General features: G+C 40.3%; 1 protein-coding gene across 4 annotated transcripts in view; it reads left to right on the forward strand.

The window, feature by feature from the left end:
• TMTC1 (transmembrane O-mannosyltransferase targeting cadherins 1) overlaps positions 1 to 24,955 on the forward strand; it is a 210,272-nt gene that overhangs the window by 37,685 nt on the left and 147,632 nt on the right. For all 4 annotated transcript variants that reach the window (XM_078376280.1, XM_072999904.2, XM_078376279.1 and 1 more), the window contains one exon: positions 1,210 to 1,416. In XM_078376280.1, coding sequence (XP_078232406.1) covers positions 1,210 to 1,416 — 207 coding nt within the window. The remainder of the gene's footprint in view (positions 1 to 1,209; positions 1,417 to 24,955) is intronic.

Consider the following 24,955-nt stretch of genomic DNA (forward strand, 5'->3'; position numbering starts at 1 on the left):
TGTTGGCAATTTATGGGGCCAGGTTTTTTATGTGCACTCAACTGCTTCTTTGTGGTGGGTGTGCAGTGTTACTGAGACAGATTTCTGAAGACAAATAAAATCACTTAATTCCTGTTCAGGTGCTCTTCTTAAACTGTGAACACAAGGGAAAAGCCAACTCTGCCACACTCTGTCTTAGTTCTTGAGTGTGGAAAGGAAAGGTAAATGTGAAGAGAAAAGCCATTTTTCTACACAGATTACCTCAAGAGTGATCAGAAACCGATTTTCCAGCTTTTCCGATCCTGTGTAGAGCACGCGTGGGTAGGGACTGCTCTTCTCTTTTCATTTAGCTCTCCATATGGGAGAGTAAGCATGAATGGGGTGAGGCTAGCCTGCTTCCTCCTCCCATAGGTTATATTTAACTCTCTTAGTGAGTGCCTGAGTACGACTTTAGTTACACCGAGAGCAAAACAATGAGCCAACACTGATTGTTGCAACTGATGTTACACTGTTCAGAGAAGAATTAAGCCGTAATATCTAGAGTCAAATGAAAAATAAAGTGAAAGAGGCAGTACCACCTAACTAGAGTTTGAGAAGAGAAGACTCCCTGGAAAAGACCCTGATGTTGGGAAAGTGTGAAGGCAAGAGGAGAAGGGATGACAGAGGACGAGATGGTTGGACGGCGTAATAGAAGCTACCAACATGAATTTGACCCAACTCCAGGAGGCAGTGGAAGACAGGAGGGCCTGGTGTGCTCTGGTCCATGGGATCATAAAGAGTCGGACACGACTAAACGACTGAACAACAAATCTCCCAGAATCCCCCAGCCAGCATGGCTGAGGGTTGTGTTGGTAGAGGGATTCTGGGAGTTGTAGTTCAAAAAATTTCATAGTGTAAACCAAACCTAACAATAGCAATACTTTGCAGTAGCTCAGCCTGGTACATGTGTACATGGAGCCTTCTTCAGATTAATATTCAGCTGCAGGCAGTAGAAGCACAGATACAGGTAACAGGGTCTTAGGCAACATAGGAAGTTCTTTGTGTTTTTGGCCAGCTTTATTCCACATTTCTATGCACCCAAGCTTTCAGGGAGATGAAGCAGTATAAGTTGCTCTCTTCCTCTCAACTGTTCTGTGAGATAGTGAGCCTTCTTTCTGTTCAGCTAAAAGAGAAACAGAAATACTGTAGTCCCATCTTCTGATACAAGGTTTTGATTTCTTTCTTAATTAGGAAAAACGGAGGGGTGCCTCAGAAGTTAACACGACAGCCAGCTTCTTCCCTCCCTGCTTCATTGCAGTTTCCTTCAGCCAGCCGGGAGAATGGGAAGCACCGGGTGGCTCACAAGGGGACGTGGAACTCCTGCCATCCTGCATCACCTGAAGAACAGCAACAGAGCAGCCTCTCGGTCCTGAGCAAAGCACTGTGGGCCGCGCTCAGGTACTATATTAAAGCAATTGCTGGGAACTTGAAATGCACACAAGTGCTTTTTGTTATGATGGCAATTTAGAAATGTGAGCCGCTATCTCCTGAGGTGGTTTTCAGACCTTGTGGTGGGTGGGCACCCTGTTTGACCGCCTCAGGGCTGCAGGTAATGGGGAAGCCCCTTTATTTGTTTGTTTGTTTGTTTGTTTGTTTGTTTGTTTATTCGTTAATTTGTTTATTCATTTATTCATTTATTCATTTATTCGATTTATACCCGGCCTATCTGGACCGATGGACCACTCTAGGCGGCTTCCAATATAAAATTAAACAATAAAACACAACAAATACATGGATAATACAAAACAACTACAATAAACTAAAAAATAGGAAAATAATAATAATAATTAAAAAAGCACCTGCTTATACAGGTAGATTAGCCTTCCTCAGCCCAGTGCCCTCCAGACATGCTGGACTATATTTTCCATCATCCCATATTCTGTGTATAAATGAAATAATATTCATTAGGACTGGCGTATCCGCAGGATCAGTATCCACAATTTCACTTATCCGCTGCTTGAAAATATTAAATAAAAAAACCCAGAAATACACATTTCGAAGGTGTATTACCAGAACAGCCCACTAGAGAGAGAGCCAGAGATTATGTAATATATAGGGTATCTATATCTGCGGTTTCCAGCATCTGCAAGGTGGGGGGCTTGGAACTGATCCCCCACAGATACTGCAGCCCTACTGTAGCTATGCTGTACAGTAATGCAAGGCCAGCAATCACTGCAGCAGCATCATTAGGAAGGGAACAAAGATGCAATCTATAATCTTAGGAAAGTACCATAATAAAACAGAACAAAATGAGAAGACCATGAACAAAATGAGCATAGCCTAACCACAATGTCACTTTTCTGGAAGGTATTAGCCAGCACACCAGCCAGTGTGAGACATCCTTTTAAATGTCAGTATTCCAAGATTTGATCCTAACCTTTCAACAGCACAGCTTGCAGTAGCTTAGACTTTTATCTTTGTACCTAAAGATTTCTCAGATTGATCTTCACTTGTTTATGGGGACAATAATTCCTATAACTCTGCTTGCCATGCTGACTGGCTGGGGGATCTGGGGAGGTGTAGTCTGAAAAAGCAACTTTCCGAGCTTTATCTCTGCCTAGCCCACAAACAGTTGTTTGGGAGTTTGTGTAGATTGTGGTGCCACAAGAGAGGAAGATGCATGCAGAGAATCCTTGTTGTGCTCCCACCTCCCTGCTGCAGTTCTGCTCAGCCCGACTCCTCGGCTCAACTGGGCAGCAGTGGCACCTGTATAGGCTGCATAGGACAGCCTTTGTGAATTAATGTGTACTGTATATGCTATATGGTCTGTTGCTATTAATAATAGCAGCCTTCTCCCAACTGGTTCCCTCTGGAAGTGCTGAACTGTGAGGGTCATGATATTGGGGAATAGTAGGAATGACAGGAAGAGCTGTCTCGGGGACTCTCACGTTAGTTTCCAGCAAACTAACTGCTGTAGTGCTGGAGATGCAAGGGGTTTTTCTGGCACCTTTTGCACCCCAGGTGTTGTGTGGAAAATTGCAGCACCTTCTTGAAGGATTTCTCAGAAACTTTACTCGGCATCCTCTTTTCCCTTTTCCAAATTGGGATCTGACCTAGTTTTGTTCCACAAGATGTGTCAGCTTGTCTTGAGATGGGTGTTATAAAATAATTGGTTTCCTGATGGAAGCCAAATTTGCAACCCATGTGATTCTTCTGCTAATATTCAGCTTTTTATGCTGGATGTTGCATCAGCTTCTGTGATTTGAGCAGAGATTATATAAAGGGATGAACAAACAGATATATTTCCATTCATTGTTGTTTTTATGTGTGTTTATTCATAAGTCTATTAGATTTATTTTTATTTAAACAAAAACCTGTTTGACAGAGTGCCCATAAACAGAAATGAAATCATTTTTCTGTCAAAGTAGATACTTTTATAAACATTTTAATACTACTTTTTTTCAGCTAAGAATTATATAAAGGCATAAAAGCTGATGGACAACAAAGTTATTACCTGCACATTAATTTAGGAGATATAGACCAGATCAGCTTGTAACAGAAAAGATTGGATTCTTCAAGTATCCCTACTTGGATTTGGTTTATCTGTTTTACTCCTTTGCTGTGAAGAGTTTGGAACCAAGGTGGCCCAGTGTTGCATTGTTGACTTAATCTGATTTACAACTGGCATCTCTTATATTTGCCTTGTAGAAATTGGACAGATAGATCTTTGCCTTTTCAGCTACTTGCGCATTTAAATTAAAAGAGGATTTTAGATTTTTCTAGTTCCATAAATTGAACTATGATGTTCTCCCAGGTATTTATTTATATGTTGCTTCTAACTTTGTGATTGGTAATAGAGTTGTTAATACCATGTTTCCCCAAAAATAAGACAGGGATGTTATTTTTTGCTCCAAAAAACGCTTATTTTCAGGGGATGCTTAATTTTTTCATGTACAATCTACGTTTATTCAAATAGTCATGTCATCATCTTCTGGTTGCTGCACAATGGTGGAGAGTGGGCTTTCACTTAACTGGGGCTTATTTTTGGGGTAGAGTTTATATTTCGAGCATCCCGAAAAATCATACTAGGGCTTATTTTCAGGTTAGGTCTTATTTTCACGGAAACAGGATAAGTTTTACTAGCTTTTATGCCTTTTTCATTCCTCTTACTAGGACAGAATTCTGCTAATTGGATTTGCTTGTTCCATTATATTATGTTTTAGTTGTTGACAATGTTTTCCCTGAAATCTCTAGGTCATGATCCAGTTGTTAGTCCCAAATACAGCAGATCCATTGAACTGTCAACTAGTAAGTCAACATATAAATTTCACTGATTTGATGGATCTTCTCTAGTTGGGACTAGTAATTAGCTTTAGGCCTTCGCAGCAAATATGATAACTATTACAGTATAGTTATGGGGCAGCAGGATGGTGTAGAATCTCTGGGTAAACATCAAGAAGAAAAAACCAAAATTATCTGTTGCAAGTATATAGCAAAGGCAAAGTAAGGCTACATAGGATGGCATTTCTCTCCAAAGTATTTAAATGTGAACAGTGTTCAGGAGTTGGTGATGTAAATGATGCCTACATTATTTCCCAAGCACCCTATCTCTGTCTTGACTTTTTCTCCATTCTGGAGTATTTAGATTGTTGATCAGAGTTATTTTTTTAAAAGTGTAAGCTATGTAGTCTTTTTAAAAGCAAAAATTCCTTTGACCCGAAGGAAGCAAATAAATAAACATAGAACAGATATCACCATCTACAAAGCAGGCATTCCAGTTAAATTCAGTCAGGAAGGCCAGAAAATGAAAGAAAACGGTTCTGTGCATATGTCTTTGATGTCAATCTACAGATACGGCATTGCCAAAGAAAATATCTTCTATACACTACACTGATTCAGAATTGCTATATACACACCATCCAGTTAGACAACAAAATCAACAGTTTGCTGCATAGACTGTGAAATCTGAGCACTCAATTTTAAAAAGAGATTGTCTTCTACATGTAAAGACACGCGTTGTCTAGCCAGATGGCAATGTACACAAATAAAATTGCTGTTGTTCTCTTTTAGGTACCTGATGTATTTTAGCTGCAGCTCAAATTCAGAGGGGAAACCAGCGCAGGTGCTTCCTCAAAATTATGAGTTAATTAGAGTTTGGAAAAGTTACTGCTAGAGGTGTAACTCCAGAATCTGGGAATTTTCTTTTGAAAAAGTATTTGTTATAAGCTAAGAAGCTAATAAATGCAATACAAAATAAAAAATCTGCAGCAGGCAGCAAATACCGACTCCAGTTCTTCATAATTGTGCGGCCTTATAAGGTGACCACTTCTTGTTTGTCACCCAGTCCTGTGAGCTTGAGAGCTCACATGGTGAGATAATGCCTTATGATTGGCTGTAAGGAGGCTTACATTTTAAATTCTTAAAGTGGCCTCAAATGATTTTAAGTTGGTGGCATTGTGAGGAATTAATTAATATAATTGCTGCCCAACATCAAACGCTGGGATTTGTTTTAAGAGGGCTCAAGGACAAGTATCAGCGTTGTGCCCTGCTACGGGTTTGGGGGCCACAGCTGCCACTCAAGGGTGCCACTCTGTGACACTAGGTCTGTCTTGCTGGATCAAGCCAAGTATTCTGTTTTCAGTTGTTTCTGAGAAATTGGCGGAGTGACTGTCACCTCTTGTTTTGTCATCAGCCTTTGACCCTTTGGACCTTGACCTTACGAGTGAGTCTCATGCGATATTTAAAGGTACACAATCCTGGAAGATTGCTGAATAATGACTGGCCTCTATAGATGTAGAAGGCATGTATGGTAATGTGGGGGTGCCATTCCCAAGGTTGCTAAGCCACATTGTTGTTGTACTGAGGGCAAACTCCTGGATGACGTCACAGCTGCTTCTGGGAGGAGCTGCCACCCATTCTTCTTCTTTCTCACAGGTGATAGAGAGCTTGCTTAAAGACCTCTTCCTAGGCCAATCATAATGGCTTTATGTAACCACTGTCCTATCTGAACTCTGTCAACTATGAGTTTGTAAGGTTAATAAAAGCACAGTCCTCCCGGGGGGCAGGGCAGAATTCATTCAGTCTTATTCTGCCTCTTCTACTAGTCGCCCATCAGAAGCACTGCTGGCAGACGTCCCTGTGTGTGGCTGACTTCTTTAACTTCTATCTTTAAGTGACTATTTGCTACCCTAATTACTTGTGATCACAAAGCCCATCAGCCTTCTCATTTCGTGGCTCCAACATGGTATAAATGGGCAAGAGTGTCAGACTAGGAATCGGGAGGCCTGATGGGTTCATATCCCTGGTCAGCTGCGGAAACTCACTAGAGGATTGAAATGGCAAACTGCTCCTTGAATGTCTGACATACTTTGAAAATTGTATTAGGGTTGCCATAAGTCAGAAGCAACATGGTGGCATAGATGTAATCTAGGATCACTGAAAGAGTTTAAGGACTTGAGAGTGAATACAAGCCCATCAATCTTCATTTATTGCTGAACACTCATCGTCTTTAGCAGTGCCTTGGTATCCTGTTCTGCAGCTGAGAAAAGGCAGTCTGCTGGATCCTTGCAGTTCCAAGATCCCTGCTGGATCCCTACAGCTCCAGTTAGGCCCCTAACTGGAAGAGGTTTCAACTCTCAAAGAGACCTTGAAGATAACATGGAGGTGGCAGGCAAAGTTACAGAGGGAAAATCAGCCATGTTCACTGGGAATAATGGAATTTGTAGTGGAGCAGAACTAGCGCCTGCCAGGTTGGGTGAGCTTGAATACCTGATTAGGTTGCCAGTGTTTCTATCCAGCCGTTTTACCTAAGGGTTTTGACTTAGAAATATTTCACTGTATAAAGAGAAATGAAAAAGTTACTCACCACACTTGAGAGGAACTGACAGCTTTATGGAAAATGGTTCCATAGTTAAAATGTTACATGGAAGCATGGCTTTCTAATGAGTATTAAAGGGAAGATCTTGGTATTTTTAAGTAACATTTTGTGGCTTTACGCCTCCCTCCTTTTTACATCGCTCCAGTTACCTTTTTATTGTGAAGTTCTGCACAGCGTGATGATTGAATTTTATCTCCTCCTCGGTGTTTAATTTAACGTGACACTAATAATATTGTCTTACTTCTTCTCCTCTTGCACAGAGTTAAGGGTATTATATCTATATATACCCTGTTTCCCCGAAAATAAGATCTAACCTGAAAATAAGCCGTAGTATGATTTTTCAGGATGCTTGTAATATAAGCCCTACCCCCAAAATAAGCTCCAATTAAGCGAAACCCCGCCCTCTACCATTGTACAGCAACCAGAAGATGACATGACTGTAAAATAAAACATCCCCTGAAAATAAGCCCTAATGCATTTTTGGAGCAAAAATTGATATAAGACCCTGTCTTATTTTCGGGGAAACACGGTATCAAGACATTTTTATCTTACTTCTTTTACGCGTGAAATGACTCACAACATTTACACATCCCTAAGAATGATGTTCTTTTCTCATAAAATAAGAGAGAGGGAGGCACTTTTTTTTGTTCATTGGGCTATCTCCAAGAGTGGGGAGAATCCATGAAAATGACAGTGTCACTCTTGTCTTAGTGCTTCACAGGGCAGCAGTAGCCCTAGGTGTAAGGACAGGCCTGATCCAAGAGGTTCTGTTGCCTGAAATGAAGGACAAGATGACACTTCACTCCAGCCATACAAATAGAAATTAACCAGATTGATGGGTGCTTCTTACTGACACAGTAATGGGCCAAGGTCTTCCGTTGCATCTCAGAGCAGTGGGCCAGCTTAGGCAGTGGAGTACATGCAGCCATTCACCATGGGTTTTTGGTCACAGCCTTAAACACACTATGAAAGAAACATAAGCCAAATCGGGATCGTATAAGTCACATAATGAATCTTGGTATGTGAAGAATTGTTTCCGGTTCGTGGCTCCCTTCAGTAATGCCAAGGCGCTCTGCTCAGAATGGATCCAAGACAAGATGCATAGCGCACATGTCTTCTAGCATCTCCTTTTTTTTCCTTTTTTCTTTTGCTGGAGTGATCTGCCCTGCTGTCCCCCATGGCAGGCGTGGGCCAGTGTCAGGAGATTCAAAGTAAGAGCTATCTGAAAATGGCCATCTATTTAATCTACCCTTTATTGTTTTAATTTGCAGTGTATATATCTAGCTTTTCAGTATCGTGTTTGGTAATTGGCTTCAGGCTTGATTTGCTCTAGGACCCACTTGTTCATCTTTCTGGAAGTACAGGGTATCCCAAAGCTCTCCTCCAGGACCATATATCTAACGAATTATTTTTTCCCCTGTCAGCTTTCTTTACTGTCCAGCTTTCACACCCTTATGTGATGATCAGAAATTGAAGAGTGTGAATGAACTTGGCCTTGGTCTCCAGTGGCACATTGTTACAGTTGTTGATCTTAATTATAATTCTGGAGGGATCCTTCCACAGACAAAATGAGGGTTGAAGGGAAACGTCACAGAATAGCTGGTGTTCACCAATCATGCCTTTGCAGGTAAAGGCATCCAAGAAGAATCTACAGTGGTGCCTCGCTTAACGGGCACTCTGTTTGACGACGAAATCGCTAGACGTCGATGTTTAAAAGCGATCGCAAAACGATGTTCCCTATGGGGGAATTTCGCTTTGTGATGATCGGTCCCCTGCTTTGGGAACCGATCATCGCAAAGCGATGATTTTCGGCCAACTGATCAGCAGTTACAAAATGGCCACCCCCCTCTTTTCTGGCACGGATTCCTCGCTGCACAGGTAGTGAAAATGGCCACGCTATGGAGGATCTTCGCTGGACTGTGAGTTTCAAGCCCCTAGGAACGCATTAATCGAGTTTTAATGTGTTTTCTATGGGCTTTTAAAAATCGCATTACAACGTTTTCGTTTTACAGCGATTTCGCTGGAAAGAATGTCGTAATGCAAGGCACCACTGTATCAGTGTTGCTCTTAATCATCAGGCAAAGATGTTTGAGAGATGTTATTTCAGGTAGTATGAGGCTAAGCTGTTTAGATCTCTAAAGTTCAAGCAAGAGCAAGTGTGATAGAGCGAGTATAGACTGGGGCTTGGGAGATACAGGGCCAGGTCCCCATTAAGCAGTGAAACTCTTGAGTGACCTTCAGCCTGACACATACTTTCAGCATGAACTACACCACAAGGTTGTTGTTGAGGATAAAAGTAGGAAGGAGGAAAGCCGTGTATTTCACCATGAACTCAGCAGAGGAATAGAAGTACAGGCATGTACATAACTAACAACAACATAATGGCCACAGTCCTGGAAGTGCACACATAAAATATGTATAACTTGCTGCAGCTGATTGATGAGATGCCGGGGCTTGTCTTAGTTATGTGCTTGAAAAGATGCCTGAGATGTGAGTTATACAAATCATGTGAATGCCAATAGGATTTTGCCCTGTGACTTGGATTTAGAAAATGACTTGGCACTAGAACAGCGTATTTGAAAAGGCTGGCCCTAGTCAATATAGCCTCGCTGTTTTGTTCTGCATTAGCTGATGTTTCCATACTGTCTTCAAAAATAGCCGCACACATATGTTGTGATAATCCAGGTGGGATACTATCAATGCATGGATAGCTAAGCCAAGTTATCTTTTCCAGGCTGATTGGCTTGTTTATGCAGTTAAAAATGCCTCTGCATCAAAAATGTTGGGACGCTGTGCAGCAAATTAAAACACCAAATAAGTTCTACAACCAACGCAGATCCGCCAGCAAAAGTGCTATATTGTGTGTTTCTCTTCTAGAGTAAATTTAATCGGCAGTGTCTTTACTGTAAAAGGATTGCTGTATCATCTGGGGCAGGAAGTGTTGCAATATTTCCTAGATTTTATTTGATTTGGTTGAAGTACGTAATGGGCTCCCCGTTCCCTGGTTCCCAGAGGAACAGGAAATCTCTCTCTTGCCAATGTACAGTTTTCTTTAATAACACTTGATCCCCCTCCCCTTGTTAAAAGGGACAGATTTATAGCAGGGAGTGGCTATTGTATTTGTAACCTGACCAACATATTGCATAATCTATGCTGATCTATGAGGAGTGGTTTTCTTAACGAGGTGCTGGCCAAGACATTAATCGTAGGAGGGCTGTAAGACAGCTGTCTCTGTTTTATTGCTAGGCAGTGCATTTGCAGTTGAGCTGCATTTGATGGATGCTGTGTGAGATTCTGAGGTAAAGAGAATCAGATTGTTTACTCTGGAGTTTTTGTCTCAGGGCCAACACACATGCAAGATGTTCAGTATTTGCTTCTTAGCTGGTACCACCACCAGCAAAGAAGAGCGAAAGGGAGAGAGCTTGACCTTCTGGAGGCAGCAACACAGCTTCAGACCTTTTTGTAGTCAGTTTTGAGAATCGCCATTTTTGCTGTCAAATATTACTGCTTGTAATTGTAATAAAACAAAACGTAATACATTCCAAATAATTTAAATGAAGTCCTGTGGTCCTTGGCAGGTTTTCATATAAATGTATGTGTATAAATGTATGTGTTTTTTTCAGTGTCTTAGGAAAAGTTTCTGCATTGAGCTTTAAAGAAGTACTGAGCTTCGTTTAAATGTGGTTAATTGGCTGAAATGGATGGGTCAGCCTCACTTGATAGATCTGTGGGTGATATATGATATACGCTCTGGTAATTCTATGTAAATATCTAATTCCCAATTGTTCTACAGTAGTAGAGATAGGATAGGTTACTTATGTATATTACAGCTCCCAACGTCCTCTAGCCAGCGTGTCTACGGGCTGAAATTTTGTGGTCAGAAATCCACAGAATTACCAACTTCTGATCCAGTTTGTGTACCTCCGTTAGCACTAATTCATTGGATCTTAGCTTTCATCACTTTGGTTTGGAGTGCTTGTTCTTCTGTAGCGAAAATCAAGCCTTTGGTTTGTTTCTTAAGGGTTCACAGTTTTAGCCATGCCCATGTTGAATTATGATCATACTTTCCATCAATATTTCTCAGCTATTGTCCATGTAGTGATTTATTTTTCTATCTGTTTAATTTATTTTCAAAAGGTTGTTTCTTATATTAAGCCTTTGTTTCTGTTATTTTCAAAATATTCTCAATTTTCACTGCCTTAAGTAATTTTTCTCTACTTGTACTGATACAATCATTTAGGCTTCTTGTTTCCTCTTCTACTACATGCTGTATTTGCAGTAGTCCACGGCCTCTGGTTTTTTGTGGTAAATATATGTCCACATCACTTTTTCGATGTAGTGTGTGACACTACATGTAGTGTCCCGATCCAACACTTCTTCTTCTCCTTCTCCTCCTCCTCCTCCTCCTTCTTCTTTCATCCTCATGTTGAGAAGGAGAGTGATGTAGTCTGATGGTCAGAAGGTCAGTTGCATTTTGGGAAGGGACGGAGTTTTCAGTAATTTGAGAAAATAAAAGAAATATATATTAAAGCTGGGCCCTCTAAACCTAATCTTACCCCTGCTGCTAACCCTCAATAGACTGGCATTCTGAAGAGATCAGAAAAAATATCCCAGATTCAGGTTTTCAAATCATGATAAATGCTAGTTAATAATATTTAAAAGACCATCAGTTAAGACCATTACTCCTGTCTTTAATCCCATGTCAAAGTCCGTGTTAATTCTTTTCCTAAGCATCTCTTGATCCCCTTTACGTTCTGTTGTTTAAAGCTTTTTATCTGTGCCTTGTTACATGTACGTATTACTAATTCACTCAAATATTTCTGAAACTATAATGGCCATGATGTTTAAATTTGGCAACATCATAAGGAAAGCATAGGCCAGATGACAATTTAGTAGTGAATTTGCAAGGAAGTACTTGCTTTTTTACTTTCCAGGTATTTCTGTACTAGTTTTTAGTCATATACCTAGGGAAATATTTAAATGAGAACTCCATCACATAATTATACATAAAATCTTGGTGCACGTCATAATGAATAGTAGAACTGTTACCATAGAAGGCTATGCAAAATTGTCAAGGAAATAGAAGATTTAATCATGAAGAAACACTTTAACAATTGAGGATTCTTCACTTTTACTTCAATCAGTGGCACTTAAGAGTATTTAATTATAGCCTGGATTGTTCCCTTTCCTATGAAGGCAATCTACTGAAATCGGTAAGTGTCTGATTTAAGATTAAAGCATGCTTAAACTCATTGCACCTCTTAGCAGGATGGATTGAAATTTAAATTTTTTTTTAAAAAAATCAAACTGATTTAAATAAAAAAAATTATTTAAATCACCAAAAATCCAAGTGACAATTGAATTTTTTAAAAAAATCTTGGCTCTTTAAGCATTTTGATTCCCAAGATATGCAGATATGGTGTTTTTTTATAAGAGGGGAGGAAAACAATTGGTAAGAGTTATAAATATATAAGAATTATAAATATATTAACACACACACATAAATTCATTCAACTCATTATAGCAAAACAGCTCCACGCTATGCTACACAAACTGGATACAAATAACAATCATGTAGCAGAGCCAAGCTGAGTGAAGGAGTTGCGGAAAGAAAAAGATAATGAAACAATGCAAAGAGAAGCCACAGAAATCATGTACTTTCCTCCATAGATTCTAACTGGCAGATGGCTGGGTGAGCAGTTCGAAAGAAACAAAAATGATCCGTGCTTGAGGAGAGCATTGTTGATACTCTAGACTGCCAGAAAGATTAAGAAGTGGGTCCTAGAGCAAATCAAGCCTGAACGATCCTTGGAGGCATACATGACGAAACTGAGGCTGTCGTACTTTGGGCACATCATGAGAAGGAAAGATTATCTGGAAAAACCAATAATTCTGGATAAGTTGAGGGTAGCAGGAAAAGACGAAGTCCCAATCTGAGATGGATTGACTCCATCAAAGAACCTATAGTACTGTGTTTGGATTACGAAAGCTGGGCAGGGCTGTTGTGGATAAAACATTTTGGAGAACACTCATTCATAGGGCCAGAGGTAACTTGATGGCACGCAGCAGCAATAATATGATGGTCAGAAAGCTTCGAAAACGACTTCTGGTGAATATGTCTGTTTGTAGTTTCTGATTACCTCTGTATTTTACTGAGCTACTTACTCTTTACAATTTTTTGTCAGGAATTTCACAAATCTTCTCTATCTACATACGGGATCTGTGGATATTTTCACAGCAGTGGGAGGGGAGCATGGATGATAAGTTCTGAGGTAATGCCTTCCTTGTCCACATCTCACCGGGAGGTCCATTCCAGAATCACTGACTTGGAGGAAAATGCTGGGTTGGGGCTTAGTATATTGGTCAAAAGCCTTCAAGAGTTACAGTAGATGTTCTGGCAGACAATGGAGTTTGGTGCTCAAAAATGTAGCTTACAAGCAGGATGGGGATTTTAATGCACTCAACACAAGGACACCTCTACCCACCCCACTGCCCTTCTCTGAATGTGTTCCCATCATTTCCAAGAACTGTGCTTGGTTGGAAACGATACACAACCTGTCTGCAGGAGATCGTTGGGAAAGGAGACTGACAGATGAAGGGAGCTGGATGGTTTCTGCCTAGGATCATATAGCACCAAGAGATTAAATATATGAAATATAAAATGAGGTCCGGAGGAAGAATGAAATTGCTTATTTTTTCCAGTGTCTGAGGAAAGGCTAGGTCTCAGTTTAAATTACAAGAATAAGAGTAGTATGAATGAAATGAATCGGTATGTAGTAGGATTCAGGGCAAGGTTCCCTTTAAGGTGGTTGCCTCCCCATAGGCTTTTTCCTCCTCCACCCACCAACAGTTAAAGTTTTCAGCCCCTTTGGTCCTGGTTGCAACAGAACCCCTGCAACTGGAAGGACAGATCCTGAAGCTGAGGCTCCAATACTTTGGCCATCTCATGAGAAGAGAAGACTCCCTGGAAAAGACCCTGATGTTGGGAAAATGTGAAGGCAAGAGGAGAAGGGGATGACAGAGGACGAGATGGTTGGACAGTGTCATCGAAGCTACCAACATGAATTTGACCCAACTCTGGGAGGCAGTGGAAGACAGGAGGGCCTGGCGTGCTCTGGACCATGGGGTCACAAAGAGTCGGACACGATTCAACGACTAAACAACAACTTTTTAGGAAGAATGCATCCTGCCACCAGATAAGAAGCAGGCCTGTTGAGATCCTTATATTTCTGTTTCTATGTTTGTTTTTTGCTTTTTTTTGCCTGCTTCCTTGATATAACCATGTAAATCGTGCCAACAAACGACCAGATGTTGGAAGGCAAAGGCTAATGGCCCCTGGAGATTAAGCTGGGTTCTCGGGGGTTTCAGCAGGATGAGCTAAATGATCAATCTCACAGAAACCAGAAGTATGCTGCTAATCTTTTCCGGGGTGACTCTGAGACAGATGGTTGTAATCGCACGATACGGAATACTTTTGAGATTTGGAAGCCGGCAAAGCATCTCACTTAATGCTGTGGGAAAAAATCCTAATATAGTTCATGGCTTATGAGAAATGGGAAAAAACTTTGCAATGTGATTTACATGTTTCTTTTTCTTTCAAAACTTACCTCCACTAGTCTTTACACATCTATTATGGATTACTAATTTATCACACGTTTCATTTTTAGAAAGCAGTATAGCAAACATAGGCTGTAGTGTTATGCATAGTTACATGGCAGGAAATCCTATTGAATTCACTGGAGGGGTCTGAACATGTGTAGAATTGCGATGTTTTCCTGGCTACCAATATTTAGTGCTCCTTTCCTATGCATTTTCAGTATTATAACTCCAGTGTATTAAACACTAACACTATCGTAACACTGCATACTAAACACTAAAATAACTTCATCCCTATTACGAGTCTCTTTCTGAATTTTTATTTTTCTAGCATTTTACTCGTTTTGGACTAGGAATGTCTTGGAACATGAGAGTGACTAACAAAGATAAGAAGCTATTTTAACTTTGATATTTTTAAACAGTTTGTAAGTCTATTCTGTTTTTAATATGAATGTGGTTTAATTATGTTTCAGACTATATTCTGGTTTCTCTCCTAGATGTTTGCTGTGGATCACTGTAATCTAAGTCTTTGTTTCTTTTCTTTTCACCTGCTTGATAAGGCTAATGATAATCTGCAGTTGGAAAGTTATTTTTTGGATGTCAGATTCCAGAATCCAGCAGCCAAAATAGCAATTGGTAGAGTTGACTGGGAGACTATTAAGAGTTGTAGTGGGCCCCTCTTTACGTCACAAAACCTTGGGAATTCTAGCTTGCCAGGGTTTGAGAATAGTTTTGTTAGAATGCTTGCACCTCATTCAGTGGTTTGGAGCCATTGTAGTTAAAGAGGCTTAAATTTTTGAAGTACTGTAGTCTCTCAGAATTCCAAATCTTTTTTTTAAAGTTGGCTTCTTGACATATGTTGAAAATTACTCTCATTAGGAATTCTTTTTTCTTTTTCCTGTTCAATGCCTCAATTTTCACTAGAAGCTAAAATGACTAAACTGAAGCTGTCGTACTTTGGAGGAGTTTGAAGTAGAGACATCTTTGTCTTTGCTTGGCAAAGGCAATACAGTCATAAAAATGTGAAAGATGGGAGGAAAAGAGGAAAACCTAATATGACATGGATTGGTTAAAAGGAAGCCACGGCCTTTGGGTTGCAAGACTGAGCAGGGCTGTTCTTGACTGGATGTTTTAGAATTTATTAATTGATAGGATCGGAAATGACTTTACAACATATATCAACGTTGATTTCAGTGTTATAAGTAAAAGCAAAATACTGCAAAAAAATTAAAAACTAAAAAAAGAGAGAGAAACATGGTGGCTCCTTAAAGACTAAATTGTATACAGGTATTTTTTTAATGTGAGCTTTCGTGGACAAGTCCCCTTCATCAGACATAAGAGAAAGAGATTTAACATGGCAAATATTTATATAAGGCATCAGAAGATACTGTAGGTATCAAAGTAAAGAGATCATAAATGGTAAGAAAGTCAGGGAGTGTTTCTCATTGTGGTGATAGTGTCTTTGATATGCAGGTCTTTCATTGAAGGTTGTGCTATAAAGCAGAGGTCCTCAACCTTTTTTGTAATGTGGACCATCGGAGCCTCTGAGGGAGGTGGGAGGATGCTTGCGGGTGCATGCTTGAAGGGGTGAGAGAGTGCGTGCCGCCACTGCCAGCAGCGGAAGCCTGGGAGCCTGAGCATGGCCGGGGGACTCCCAACGGACTCCAGTGAGGCCAGGTTGGTGCTCTTGGCCGCCCTCCGTGGTCGGAAATTCAAATGGCGGAGGGTGGCCTGGAGCTCCGAGGATTGACACAGCCGCCCCCGGTGAGCAGCCTCTGGTGCCGATTGGGAGCTGGAGGCACCAACGGCGGCATTGGCCTGCTGAGGGCGGCGAGGAGCGCTGACCCCGGCCTTGTTGCAGCCCGCCGGGAGGCGAGCAGCTGGAGCACCTGACCATGCCCAGCCAACTGGCTCTGGGCCACTGCCAGGCCACAAAGACAGACCTTCCGCACTCCCCCCCCCACAGCTGCTTTGCGCATGCAGGAGCAAGCATGAAGGTGTGAGGGAGCGTACGCAAAGCAGTTGTGGGGAGGAGAGTGTGTGTGGGCCGCGGACCGGAGGTTGATGATCTCTGCTATAAAGAACGTGAGAACCTCTGTCATAAAATAACAATGGTAGAGTAACATGAATGTTAATTAGATTTGCTATTCGCAGTAGTTGATGAACTCCCCCCCAAGCTTTTCTTTGTAATCAATTGGAGTAGTGTGTGAGTTATGCCAATACAGTGGACCCTTGACTTACAGACGGCTTGACTTACAGACGGCTTGAGTTACAGACTTCTCTGGCCGCAAAATTTAGGTTTGACTTGCAGCCTGAGAATTGACTTACAGACCAGAAAAAAACCAAAATGGAACAAAAACGGCCTGTTACGGGGTTAATCGGTTTTCAATGCACTGTAGGTCAATGGAGATTTGACCTACAGACTTTTTGACTTGAGAACCTCCAATACGGATTAAGTTCTCAAGTCAAGACCCCACTGTAGATGACCAGAAGAGCAGAGAATCTGTTTTACCTTTGAAGTTTCTAAGGGGGAAAATATCTGAGAGATACAATACAATATTTGAAATGTTTATATTTGGTAGTGCCCTAAAAAGCCTTAGCTTATATTAAGTGCATTGATGTTTGTGTCTAGCATGTGTATCTATTTTATCTCAGCTGTTTTTCTGGATTCTTGTCCCATAATTTCTTTTTTTCTAGGCTTGCCACTGATTTTGGTGGAATTTAGGAGGAGATAATTTACTGCTAGATTGTTTCTGAAATATTTTTGTTATAAGACAGTTTGAAAGCAATTTGGTATATGTTCTTCTTCTGGGAAATTCATTTGATTATCATTTTTATGGCACCGATTGGAGGACTGGAAATGTCAGAAGCTACCAAGAAGCTCTAATAGCATTCCTAATAATTCTTCCTAATAATGAAAGGGTATATCAGTGCTGCTAAAATACATTACTTCCTTCAGGTTGTCTAGTCAACTTTGAGGCGCGACTAATGCCAAATAAATATATAAATAAAATCTGTGCTTAGGAGACTTTTCTAAGCCAGTTGAGCCATGAATAAGACGAATCCCTGGTAGTCTTCAAAAGCTGTCATTCTTCCATGGTGTTATTCCCTTGCATATTAAATAAAAAATCCCCAGCTTTTGCGAAGATGAAGGTGAAAAGGATAACATGGCAGGCTTTGATCATAGGCTTAGAACTGTGAGTGAGTTGTTATTGGGCTTCTGCAGTTTGTTATGTATTAAACATAAGGAAGATGTTTAATATATGCTTAATTCATGGAGGATGGAGACTATCAGTGGCTACTAGGCGTGATGTTCTCTATACAAATGCCATGAAGGATTGTCTCATTAAATCTGTTATACTCGAGGTACTAAAAAGGCAAGCAGAAGAACTTACTGATAAGTAGAAAAGTATAATCTGTGGTTTGAAAGGGGGAGGGGGGAAACACAATGCCCCGTAGGGGCTGGGAATGGTTGAACTAAAACTTGGAAAAGTTTCTTTTTTTCGATAATGGTTCCAGGATTTCATAACCAGTGTAGCCACAGGGAATCGTAGTGGCAAGAAATTTACAGTGAGATCCTTTTCTATATAATTATTATTTTGACTGATCATTATGGGTGCCCTTGTCACAAGGGATGTGATGGCGCTGCGGGTTAAACCGCAGGAGCCTCTGTGCTGCAAGGTCAGAAGATCAGCTATCGTAAGATCGAATCCATGCGACGGAGTGAGCTCCCATCGCTTGTCTCAGCTCCTGCCAACCTACCAGTTCTAAAGCATGTAAAAATGTGAATAGATAAATAGGTACCACTTCAGTGGGAAGGTAACGATGTTCCGTGTCTAGTCACATTGGCCACATGATCACGGAAACTGTCTTTGGACAAAAGCTGGCTCTATGGCTTGGAAACGGGGATGAGCACCGCGCCCTAGAGTCGGACATGACTGGACTAAATGTCAAAGGGAACCTTTACCTTGCATTGTCACTTTAAATCCTGTTTTTCCTTTAGTGACTCAAGATGGTACATATAGCTTTTATCCTCACAATGACCCTGTGAAGCAGGTCCATCTGAAAGAAGGTGATCTGCCTAGGGTTACCTAGCCATTTTTCATAGCTCAACAAAGGCTTATACAGTACTTAGACTTCTCAAATACCAGTCTAAGATTTGTTGGAACTGACTTATAGTGACCCTAATAGGTCTTTCAAGATATATTTAAGGACTGGTTTTACCAGTTGCATTACCCCAGTGAGTTTGTATGGCTGTGTGATGATTTGAACCCATGCCTTTTGAGTCCTAGTCCATTACTGTGTCCACAATACTACACTGGGACCTGGAAAAAAGATTTGTGGGGTAGAATATTCTTTTTTTGTTTGGTTCAGTCCAGGTGGAGCTTAATTATATACTTGTGTACATTACTGCTATAGCTGTAATGTGACTTAGATGCTGAGTTAAGACAGTGTCGAGTGCCAGGGATATGGAACCTTTGACCTTCCCTAGCATGGCCATTGGTAGAAGATTATGGAAGTTGTAGTCTGCAATATTTGGAAGGCCAAAAGTTCCCAACCCTATCCTGTCCAGCAATGTGAGGAGGCTGTTCTTTCTTCTTGGGGCATGCTTTTATAGGCAAATTATTTTCTCTTTATTTTCCACTCAGGTTCCACCATCAGTGGCACTCGAAGGAGTCCAGGGTGTAGATATGATATAAATGGGCTTCTCTCCTGTGCTGTTCCCACCCAATCCCACTTTTTAATCACTGTGCTGGCATACTGTATCTTCCACCAAATGGTACACTTCTTTAGCCAAGTGTAGAAATGTTCCCTCAGACTGGCATATTTTTAATTGTATTTTAATCATTTTATCTTTTATTGTATTTTAATTGAATTTTAATTGTTGTAAGCCGCCCAGAGACCTTTGGGTAGAGTCGGCGGCATATAAGTTAAATAAATAAATAAAGTAAAATAAATAAATATTTTTGCCATTTTTTTTGCATAGTGGATCGGTTTTTCAGTTTGAAAACTATACTCTTTGTTTTTAAGATGGAATTGAAACACTTGAATTATTTCATCCTATTTCCATACAGTAAAAATGGCAGATGCAAAAAGGTTTTATATATATGTATGTGTATACACACACACACAACTTTTCTTATTTATATATATATATAAATAAGAAAAGTTGCACTCCCAAATGGTTGTAAGTTGCAGTGTAGCAACTGGAATATTCTGTTATCTCTTCTCTCTCTCTTTTCATTGATGTTGATCAGAAAAAGTGCTGCAGGCAGAAATTACCATGATTGCAGGATAAATCAAAGGCACACAGGCGGCACACCCTGATAATGAGACACAGCAATTAGTATTGGTTTTGTTTTTTCATCATGCTGGTAGTGTGCTCTGGCATTTCTTTCATGTGGTGGCTGCAGCTGATGCTGTTTAAAAGGGAAACAAAGGCTCAGATGAGAGAACTCTGGAGTTTAAGAGGCTCAAGTTTGTTCCCTCAGACAGCCATCCTAAGCACAGTTGTGCTGAAATGCGTTAAAGCAATAGTTCCCAACCTTGAGTCCCTAGATAGTCTTGGACTAAAACTCCTAGAAGCCTTTACCGCCAGCTGTGCTGACCAGGATTTCTGGGAGTTATAGTCTTAAGAACATATGGGAACCCAAGGGTGAGGAGCAATGCAAAGTCATGGTGAACTCTGATGGTACGGTATACATAGGATGCCATTAGAAGCTGCTAGAGATTCTGCAGAGCTTTGTGTCATCGTACCTGCAAAGGAAGCTTGTGTTTATCTTCTGATGACAGTTACCAAATAAAGTTGGCTGACTGCAAACTAGGGAAATGAGAAACATCTTAGAACTTCAAGGAATTCTGGTTCCTGATGATGTGCTATCTACTATTCTACACACAGACACATGCATTTCCTAGAAAACAGACAAATCTGTATGGCCTTTGTACATAACTCAAAAACAAAGTCAGGTGATACCTTTTTTAAGATCACCCAGATTCCTTTAGGACTCTTTGTCTGGTTGAGCACTGCAGAGATAACAGCTAGAAGAATCTTCAGACAATCTTGAGGTTCCTTGAAAGTCTATATGAGATGAGTAATGGAGGGCAGGGATTTTCTCTCCCCTGGTTTACCTATTTACCTTTATACCAAAAAGCCCTAAGATGTATGGCCCTTTTTCTTTTTGAGCATTCATTAAAGACTTGTCTGCCTACGCCTGTCCCATATAACTTTCAATCAAAACCAGTACCAACCTATTTTTCTGCAGGGTACTGTTGTTATTGGACAGCAATAAATCCTGCATTTCCTTTACTCTTTCCAATAAATGACAGAAACAGTAGGTGGTATTCTCTGTGCCAACAACTGCTATGTTTATATTGGTCTGGGAAGTTTATTGTTGTGCTGTCATTAAGAACAGGAACTGTGATATTGCTCTCCTTCCGCTGTATTTTTAAGGTTTTTGTGCTTTATTTGGTTGCTCATGATTCTTAATCAAATACAGCAGTCATGGGTGGAGTCGTCCACTTATTAGAATTGTGTACTTACTCAAAAAGTCAAAGAACAGTTACTGTAAAGGCTTGTCCATTGGCTGAAGCCCTGCAGTGACTGTTCAGAATATTATCTTCATCCTCTGTTTCTTAGGCTACCTAAGTTGCAGTGCTTTCAAGTAAAGAATGATATGTACAGTGATGCTTTCATGTTTCATGCTTTGCCCTGGTGGATCCAGAAAATTGTGCCATAGACAACCTCCTTTAAGGAGTCTTCAAAATACTCCTCTGATCCGTGGCCTCCCTGTCTTTTGTTGCTTCTCTTGACAGATCTGTTGGCTATAAATGGTAGATCTACTTAATTGTAGATTCAGTTTCGTCTTGCTTGGCTCTCTATGAGAATGCTGTCTCGGAAGGGTCCTACAGCTAGGTGGCAGACCTAGGTTTTGCACATGGAAGATGCAGGTTCAACCAATGGCATCACCAGTTAAGAGGATCTGGTGTTGAGTAGTGTCAGTACCCCTGCTTCCGATAAACGGACCAATACTAGGTTAGATATGTATCAGCAATACCACTTTGTATAACACAGGTCAATGTTTTCCTTTGTAACAGTTTTCAGAAAGGAAGCAGCGTCATTCTATTTGATAAAAATAAAAACTGCTTCATGGCTAACAAATTTATTTCAGTGTCAGTTTGGATAGATTCCTCCCTTCCTTGAAGGTCCCTGTTGTGGCTTCCCATTTAAGTACAGTATTAGCCAGGGCTGACCCTGTATATCTTCCAACATCAGATGAGCTCTGGTGTGTTCAGGATGGTATGATGAGTTCTTGTTATCTTTGAGCTGCCTGGCTTGTGTTCCCCTGCAGTGGAGATCTTCAGGGAGCACATGACAGGCAGGCTGCCCATCGGAGATAGCTTGGAAGCATTGTTGTCATTCCAGATCTCTTTCTTCAGCATGTTTCAGAGGCTTTAAAAGGGGAGAAGGAGATGAGAAGAAGATCTACAGCAGCCCTCCATAACTTGTTGCAGTGGCAATGGGACAGGCTAGAGATGGTAGGTATTGACATCCAAAGAATGTCCGGAAAGCACTAGGTTGGAGAATTCTGTTGTGCAGAACTTAAAACTCTCAGAGGATGTATCACACCAGCTAGAGAAATAGAAATAAAGGGATGCTAATGATGCCTCTGTAATGTTTACATTGGAATGGATCAGAGAGATTTTTATCTGAGAAGGGTGTAGTTATCCTGTGAGGGCAGGCAATGGATGAATAGATATCCTCTTAATTTTCATTTGAAAATATTCATTAAATTGCATTTACATACACTTGGCTCAGTGTTGTACAAATTATGCATACGTTCTTCTCTCCTCACATTTTAATGATTCCAGTTTTCTTGTAAACCAGAGGCAGCAGCCTCGCAGAGGGAGAAGGAACTTAAGTTCAGAATCTCTCCCAACCATCTGTAGATGGTTTAAGTATTAATAGAAAAATTACCCCAGGCAGTTCTGGAAACCAGCTTGCAGACAAACAACTTTCCCTTAATATATACATTTTTATATGCAATTCTGAATAATAGACACATTTTGGCAAGCATTTTCCCTTTTACAATGAATTTTAGTACATCTTTTTTCACAAACACATAGTTTCATGTACCCGTTTCCCTAATACAGTTTAGGGTTGGGCTATATGAAGGATTATATCTCCTCATATGTGTTTTCCTGGCTCTTGAGATCTTCAGAAGAGGCCTTTTTCTTGGTCCCATTGACTTCACAGGTGCGTCTGGTAGATATGTGGGAGAGAACCTACTCCATGGCTACCCTTAGGTTGTGGAATGCTCTCCCTAACTCAGTGGTTTAGGTATCTAGCTGTGGAGCCAGAGGTTGAGAAATCGACTTGACAGGGGCTGGACTTGATGATATATAGGGTCCCTTCCAGCTCTGAAGTTCTAAAATTATTATATTATTAAAACACATATCTTAATGAGCAATAGGAAAGATGATTCCACCATCCTGACAAAATATTTATTCCTGGACTGTCATAAACTTTGAGTCAAAATAAAGCGGTAGAGTCCTGAAGTGGTAGAGAGATCTGCACCACTTCATTTTGTAGATAAGGCATGCTGTTTCATGTGAAAATAAGCTCTCTGATACAGTGGGGTCTTGACTTGAGAACTTAATCCGTATTGGAAGGCAGTTCTCAAGTCAAAAAGTTCTCAGGTCAAATCTGCATTTCCCATAGGAATGCACTGAAAACCATTTGATCCGTATCTGCTCTTTTCCGTCCATAGAAATTAATGGGAAGCTGCTATTCCTCCTTCGACCACTAGAGGGGGATATTTTGTTTCTTTTTTTCTTAGGTCAAGAAAGGTTCAGGGAAGGCAGGGAAAATACAGTCCAGGCAGTACAGTGGACCCTTGACTTACAGAATTAATCCGTATTGGAACGGTGGCTGCAGGTCAAAAGGTCTGTAGGTCAAGTCTCCATTGCAGCTACAGTGCATTGAAAACCGATTAATCCCGTAACAGGCCATTTTTGTTCCATTTTGGTTTTTTTCTGGTCTGTAAGTCAAATCTCAGTCTGCAAGTCATATCTAAATTTTGCGGCCAGAGAAGTCTGTAATTCAAAAAGTCTAAGTCAAGGGTCCACTGTATTAGAATACGGTGATTAAAAAAAATCAATCCTCATATAAATGATAGATCCTGAGAGATTGAGCTGGACTCAGAGAAGACTGAATAAATGGAAAGGGTGTGGATGGGAAAGAACTATTTGGCTCAACTTTTTGAATTAAAAAGAAAGAAAGAAAGGAAGTAAAAGGTAAAAATAAAAGTTCATAGTATAAATTTGTCTTGGCAGTACCAGTAAGGTTAGAGGTAGCATCCATGTGCCAAAATTTGAGTGTGCTTTCTTTGTACTTTTATTACACTGCAAAAAGGGAAAAAAACATGGCAAGGATGGTGGTCAAATCTCCCATCTACAAATGAGTTATTTTTCATCTCTTTTAACAAAGTGAATGGAATTATTGCTATCATTTAAATAGGGAGGAAGTTGCTTTCCAAATTGTTTATAAATAAAAATAAATAGGAGAGTCTTTCCCCAGTAGGAAAAAAAGAGAGAACATTGCTGCTAATTCTGTATTTATATCATCCATTTTGAGCAGGGGAGTTTGTTAGATCAGAATGTCAGATTAGGGCTGTCTTCCCTATGGCTTTGGCACCAAGCTCTTTTAGAAGAGATTCTAAAAGGTTGTGTAAGACTCAGATTTTCCTAAAGGCAGTATATTTTTATTAGCGTAAACACATTTCTGGGATAGAAATTTGTTACTAGAATTTAGAAATTCTCAAGAAATCTTTCCCTATTTATTTTAATTTAAAATAGCTTTAATTAAGTGTTGTAAGTTTACCGCTTGACTTACTCTGGACTTTGGTTTTTCAAAGGATTCTTTGTGGGTCAGGTTTCTTACTAGTGGTGTGAAGATTGGTGTTTTTGAACGACACCTGCCTGAATTCCCCCCACATCACCTTAAACACGCTGAGAGTTGTAGTCCGAAAACATTAATATGCACATCTCTGCTTCTTCCACTAGAATTCTCTAATTTGAGTTTAGGAAAGTTTATTTTTCTTTGGGACTACAGCTTCCGGACTTCCCCAAAAGGTAGGGGATGCTGGGAGTTACAGTCCCCAAATGTAACTTTTCCACCCTCTGTGTCTGACATTAGTTTTCTGCTTATATTACAGGCTTATGTTCCAGGAGAGGAATGAGGCAAGCTAACTGGGTCTCTTTGTTATTAGGAACATACCATACCTTTTGTAGTAAAACTCCTGACGATCCTTCTTTCTCTATATTTTTCTTTGACTTCTATCTTAGTTTAGGTGTAACGTTTTTAAAACTATATTGTTCCTTTTTATTGTAAGCCGCCTAGAGTGGTCTAATATGTCCAGATAGGCGGGATAGAAATAAAATAAATAAATAAATAAATAAATTCCTGTTTCTCTGCTAATAATAATAATAATAATAATAATAATAATAATAATAATAATAATAATA

This window comes from Pogona vitticeps, chromosome 5 (assembly GCF_051106095.1).
Source record: "Pogona vitticeps strain Pit_001003342236 chromosome 5, PviZW2.1, whole genome shotgun sequence".
NCBI lineage: Eukaryota > Metazoa > Chordata > Lepidosauria > Squamata > Agamidae > Pogona > Pogona vitticeps.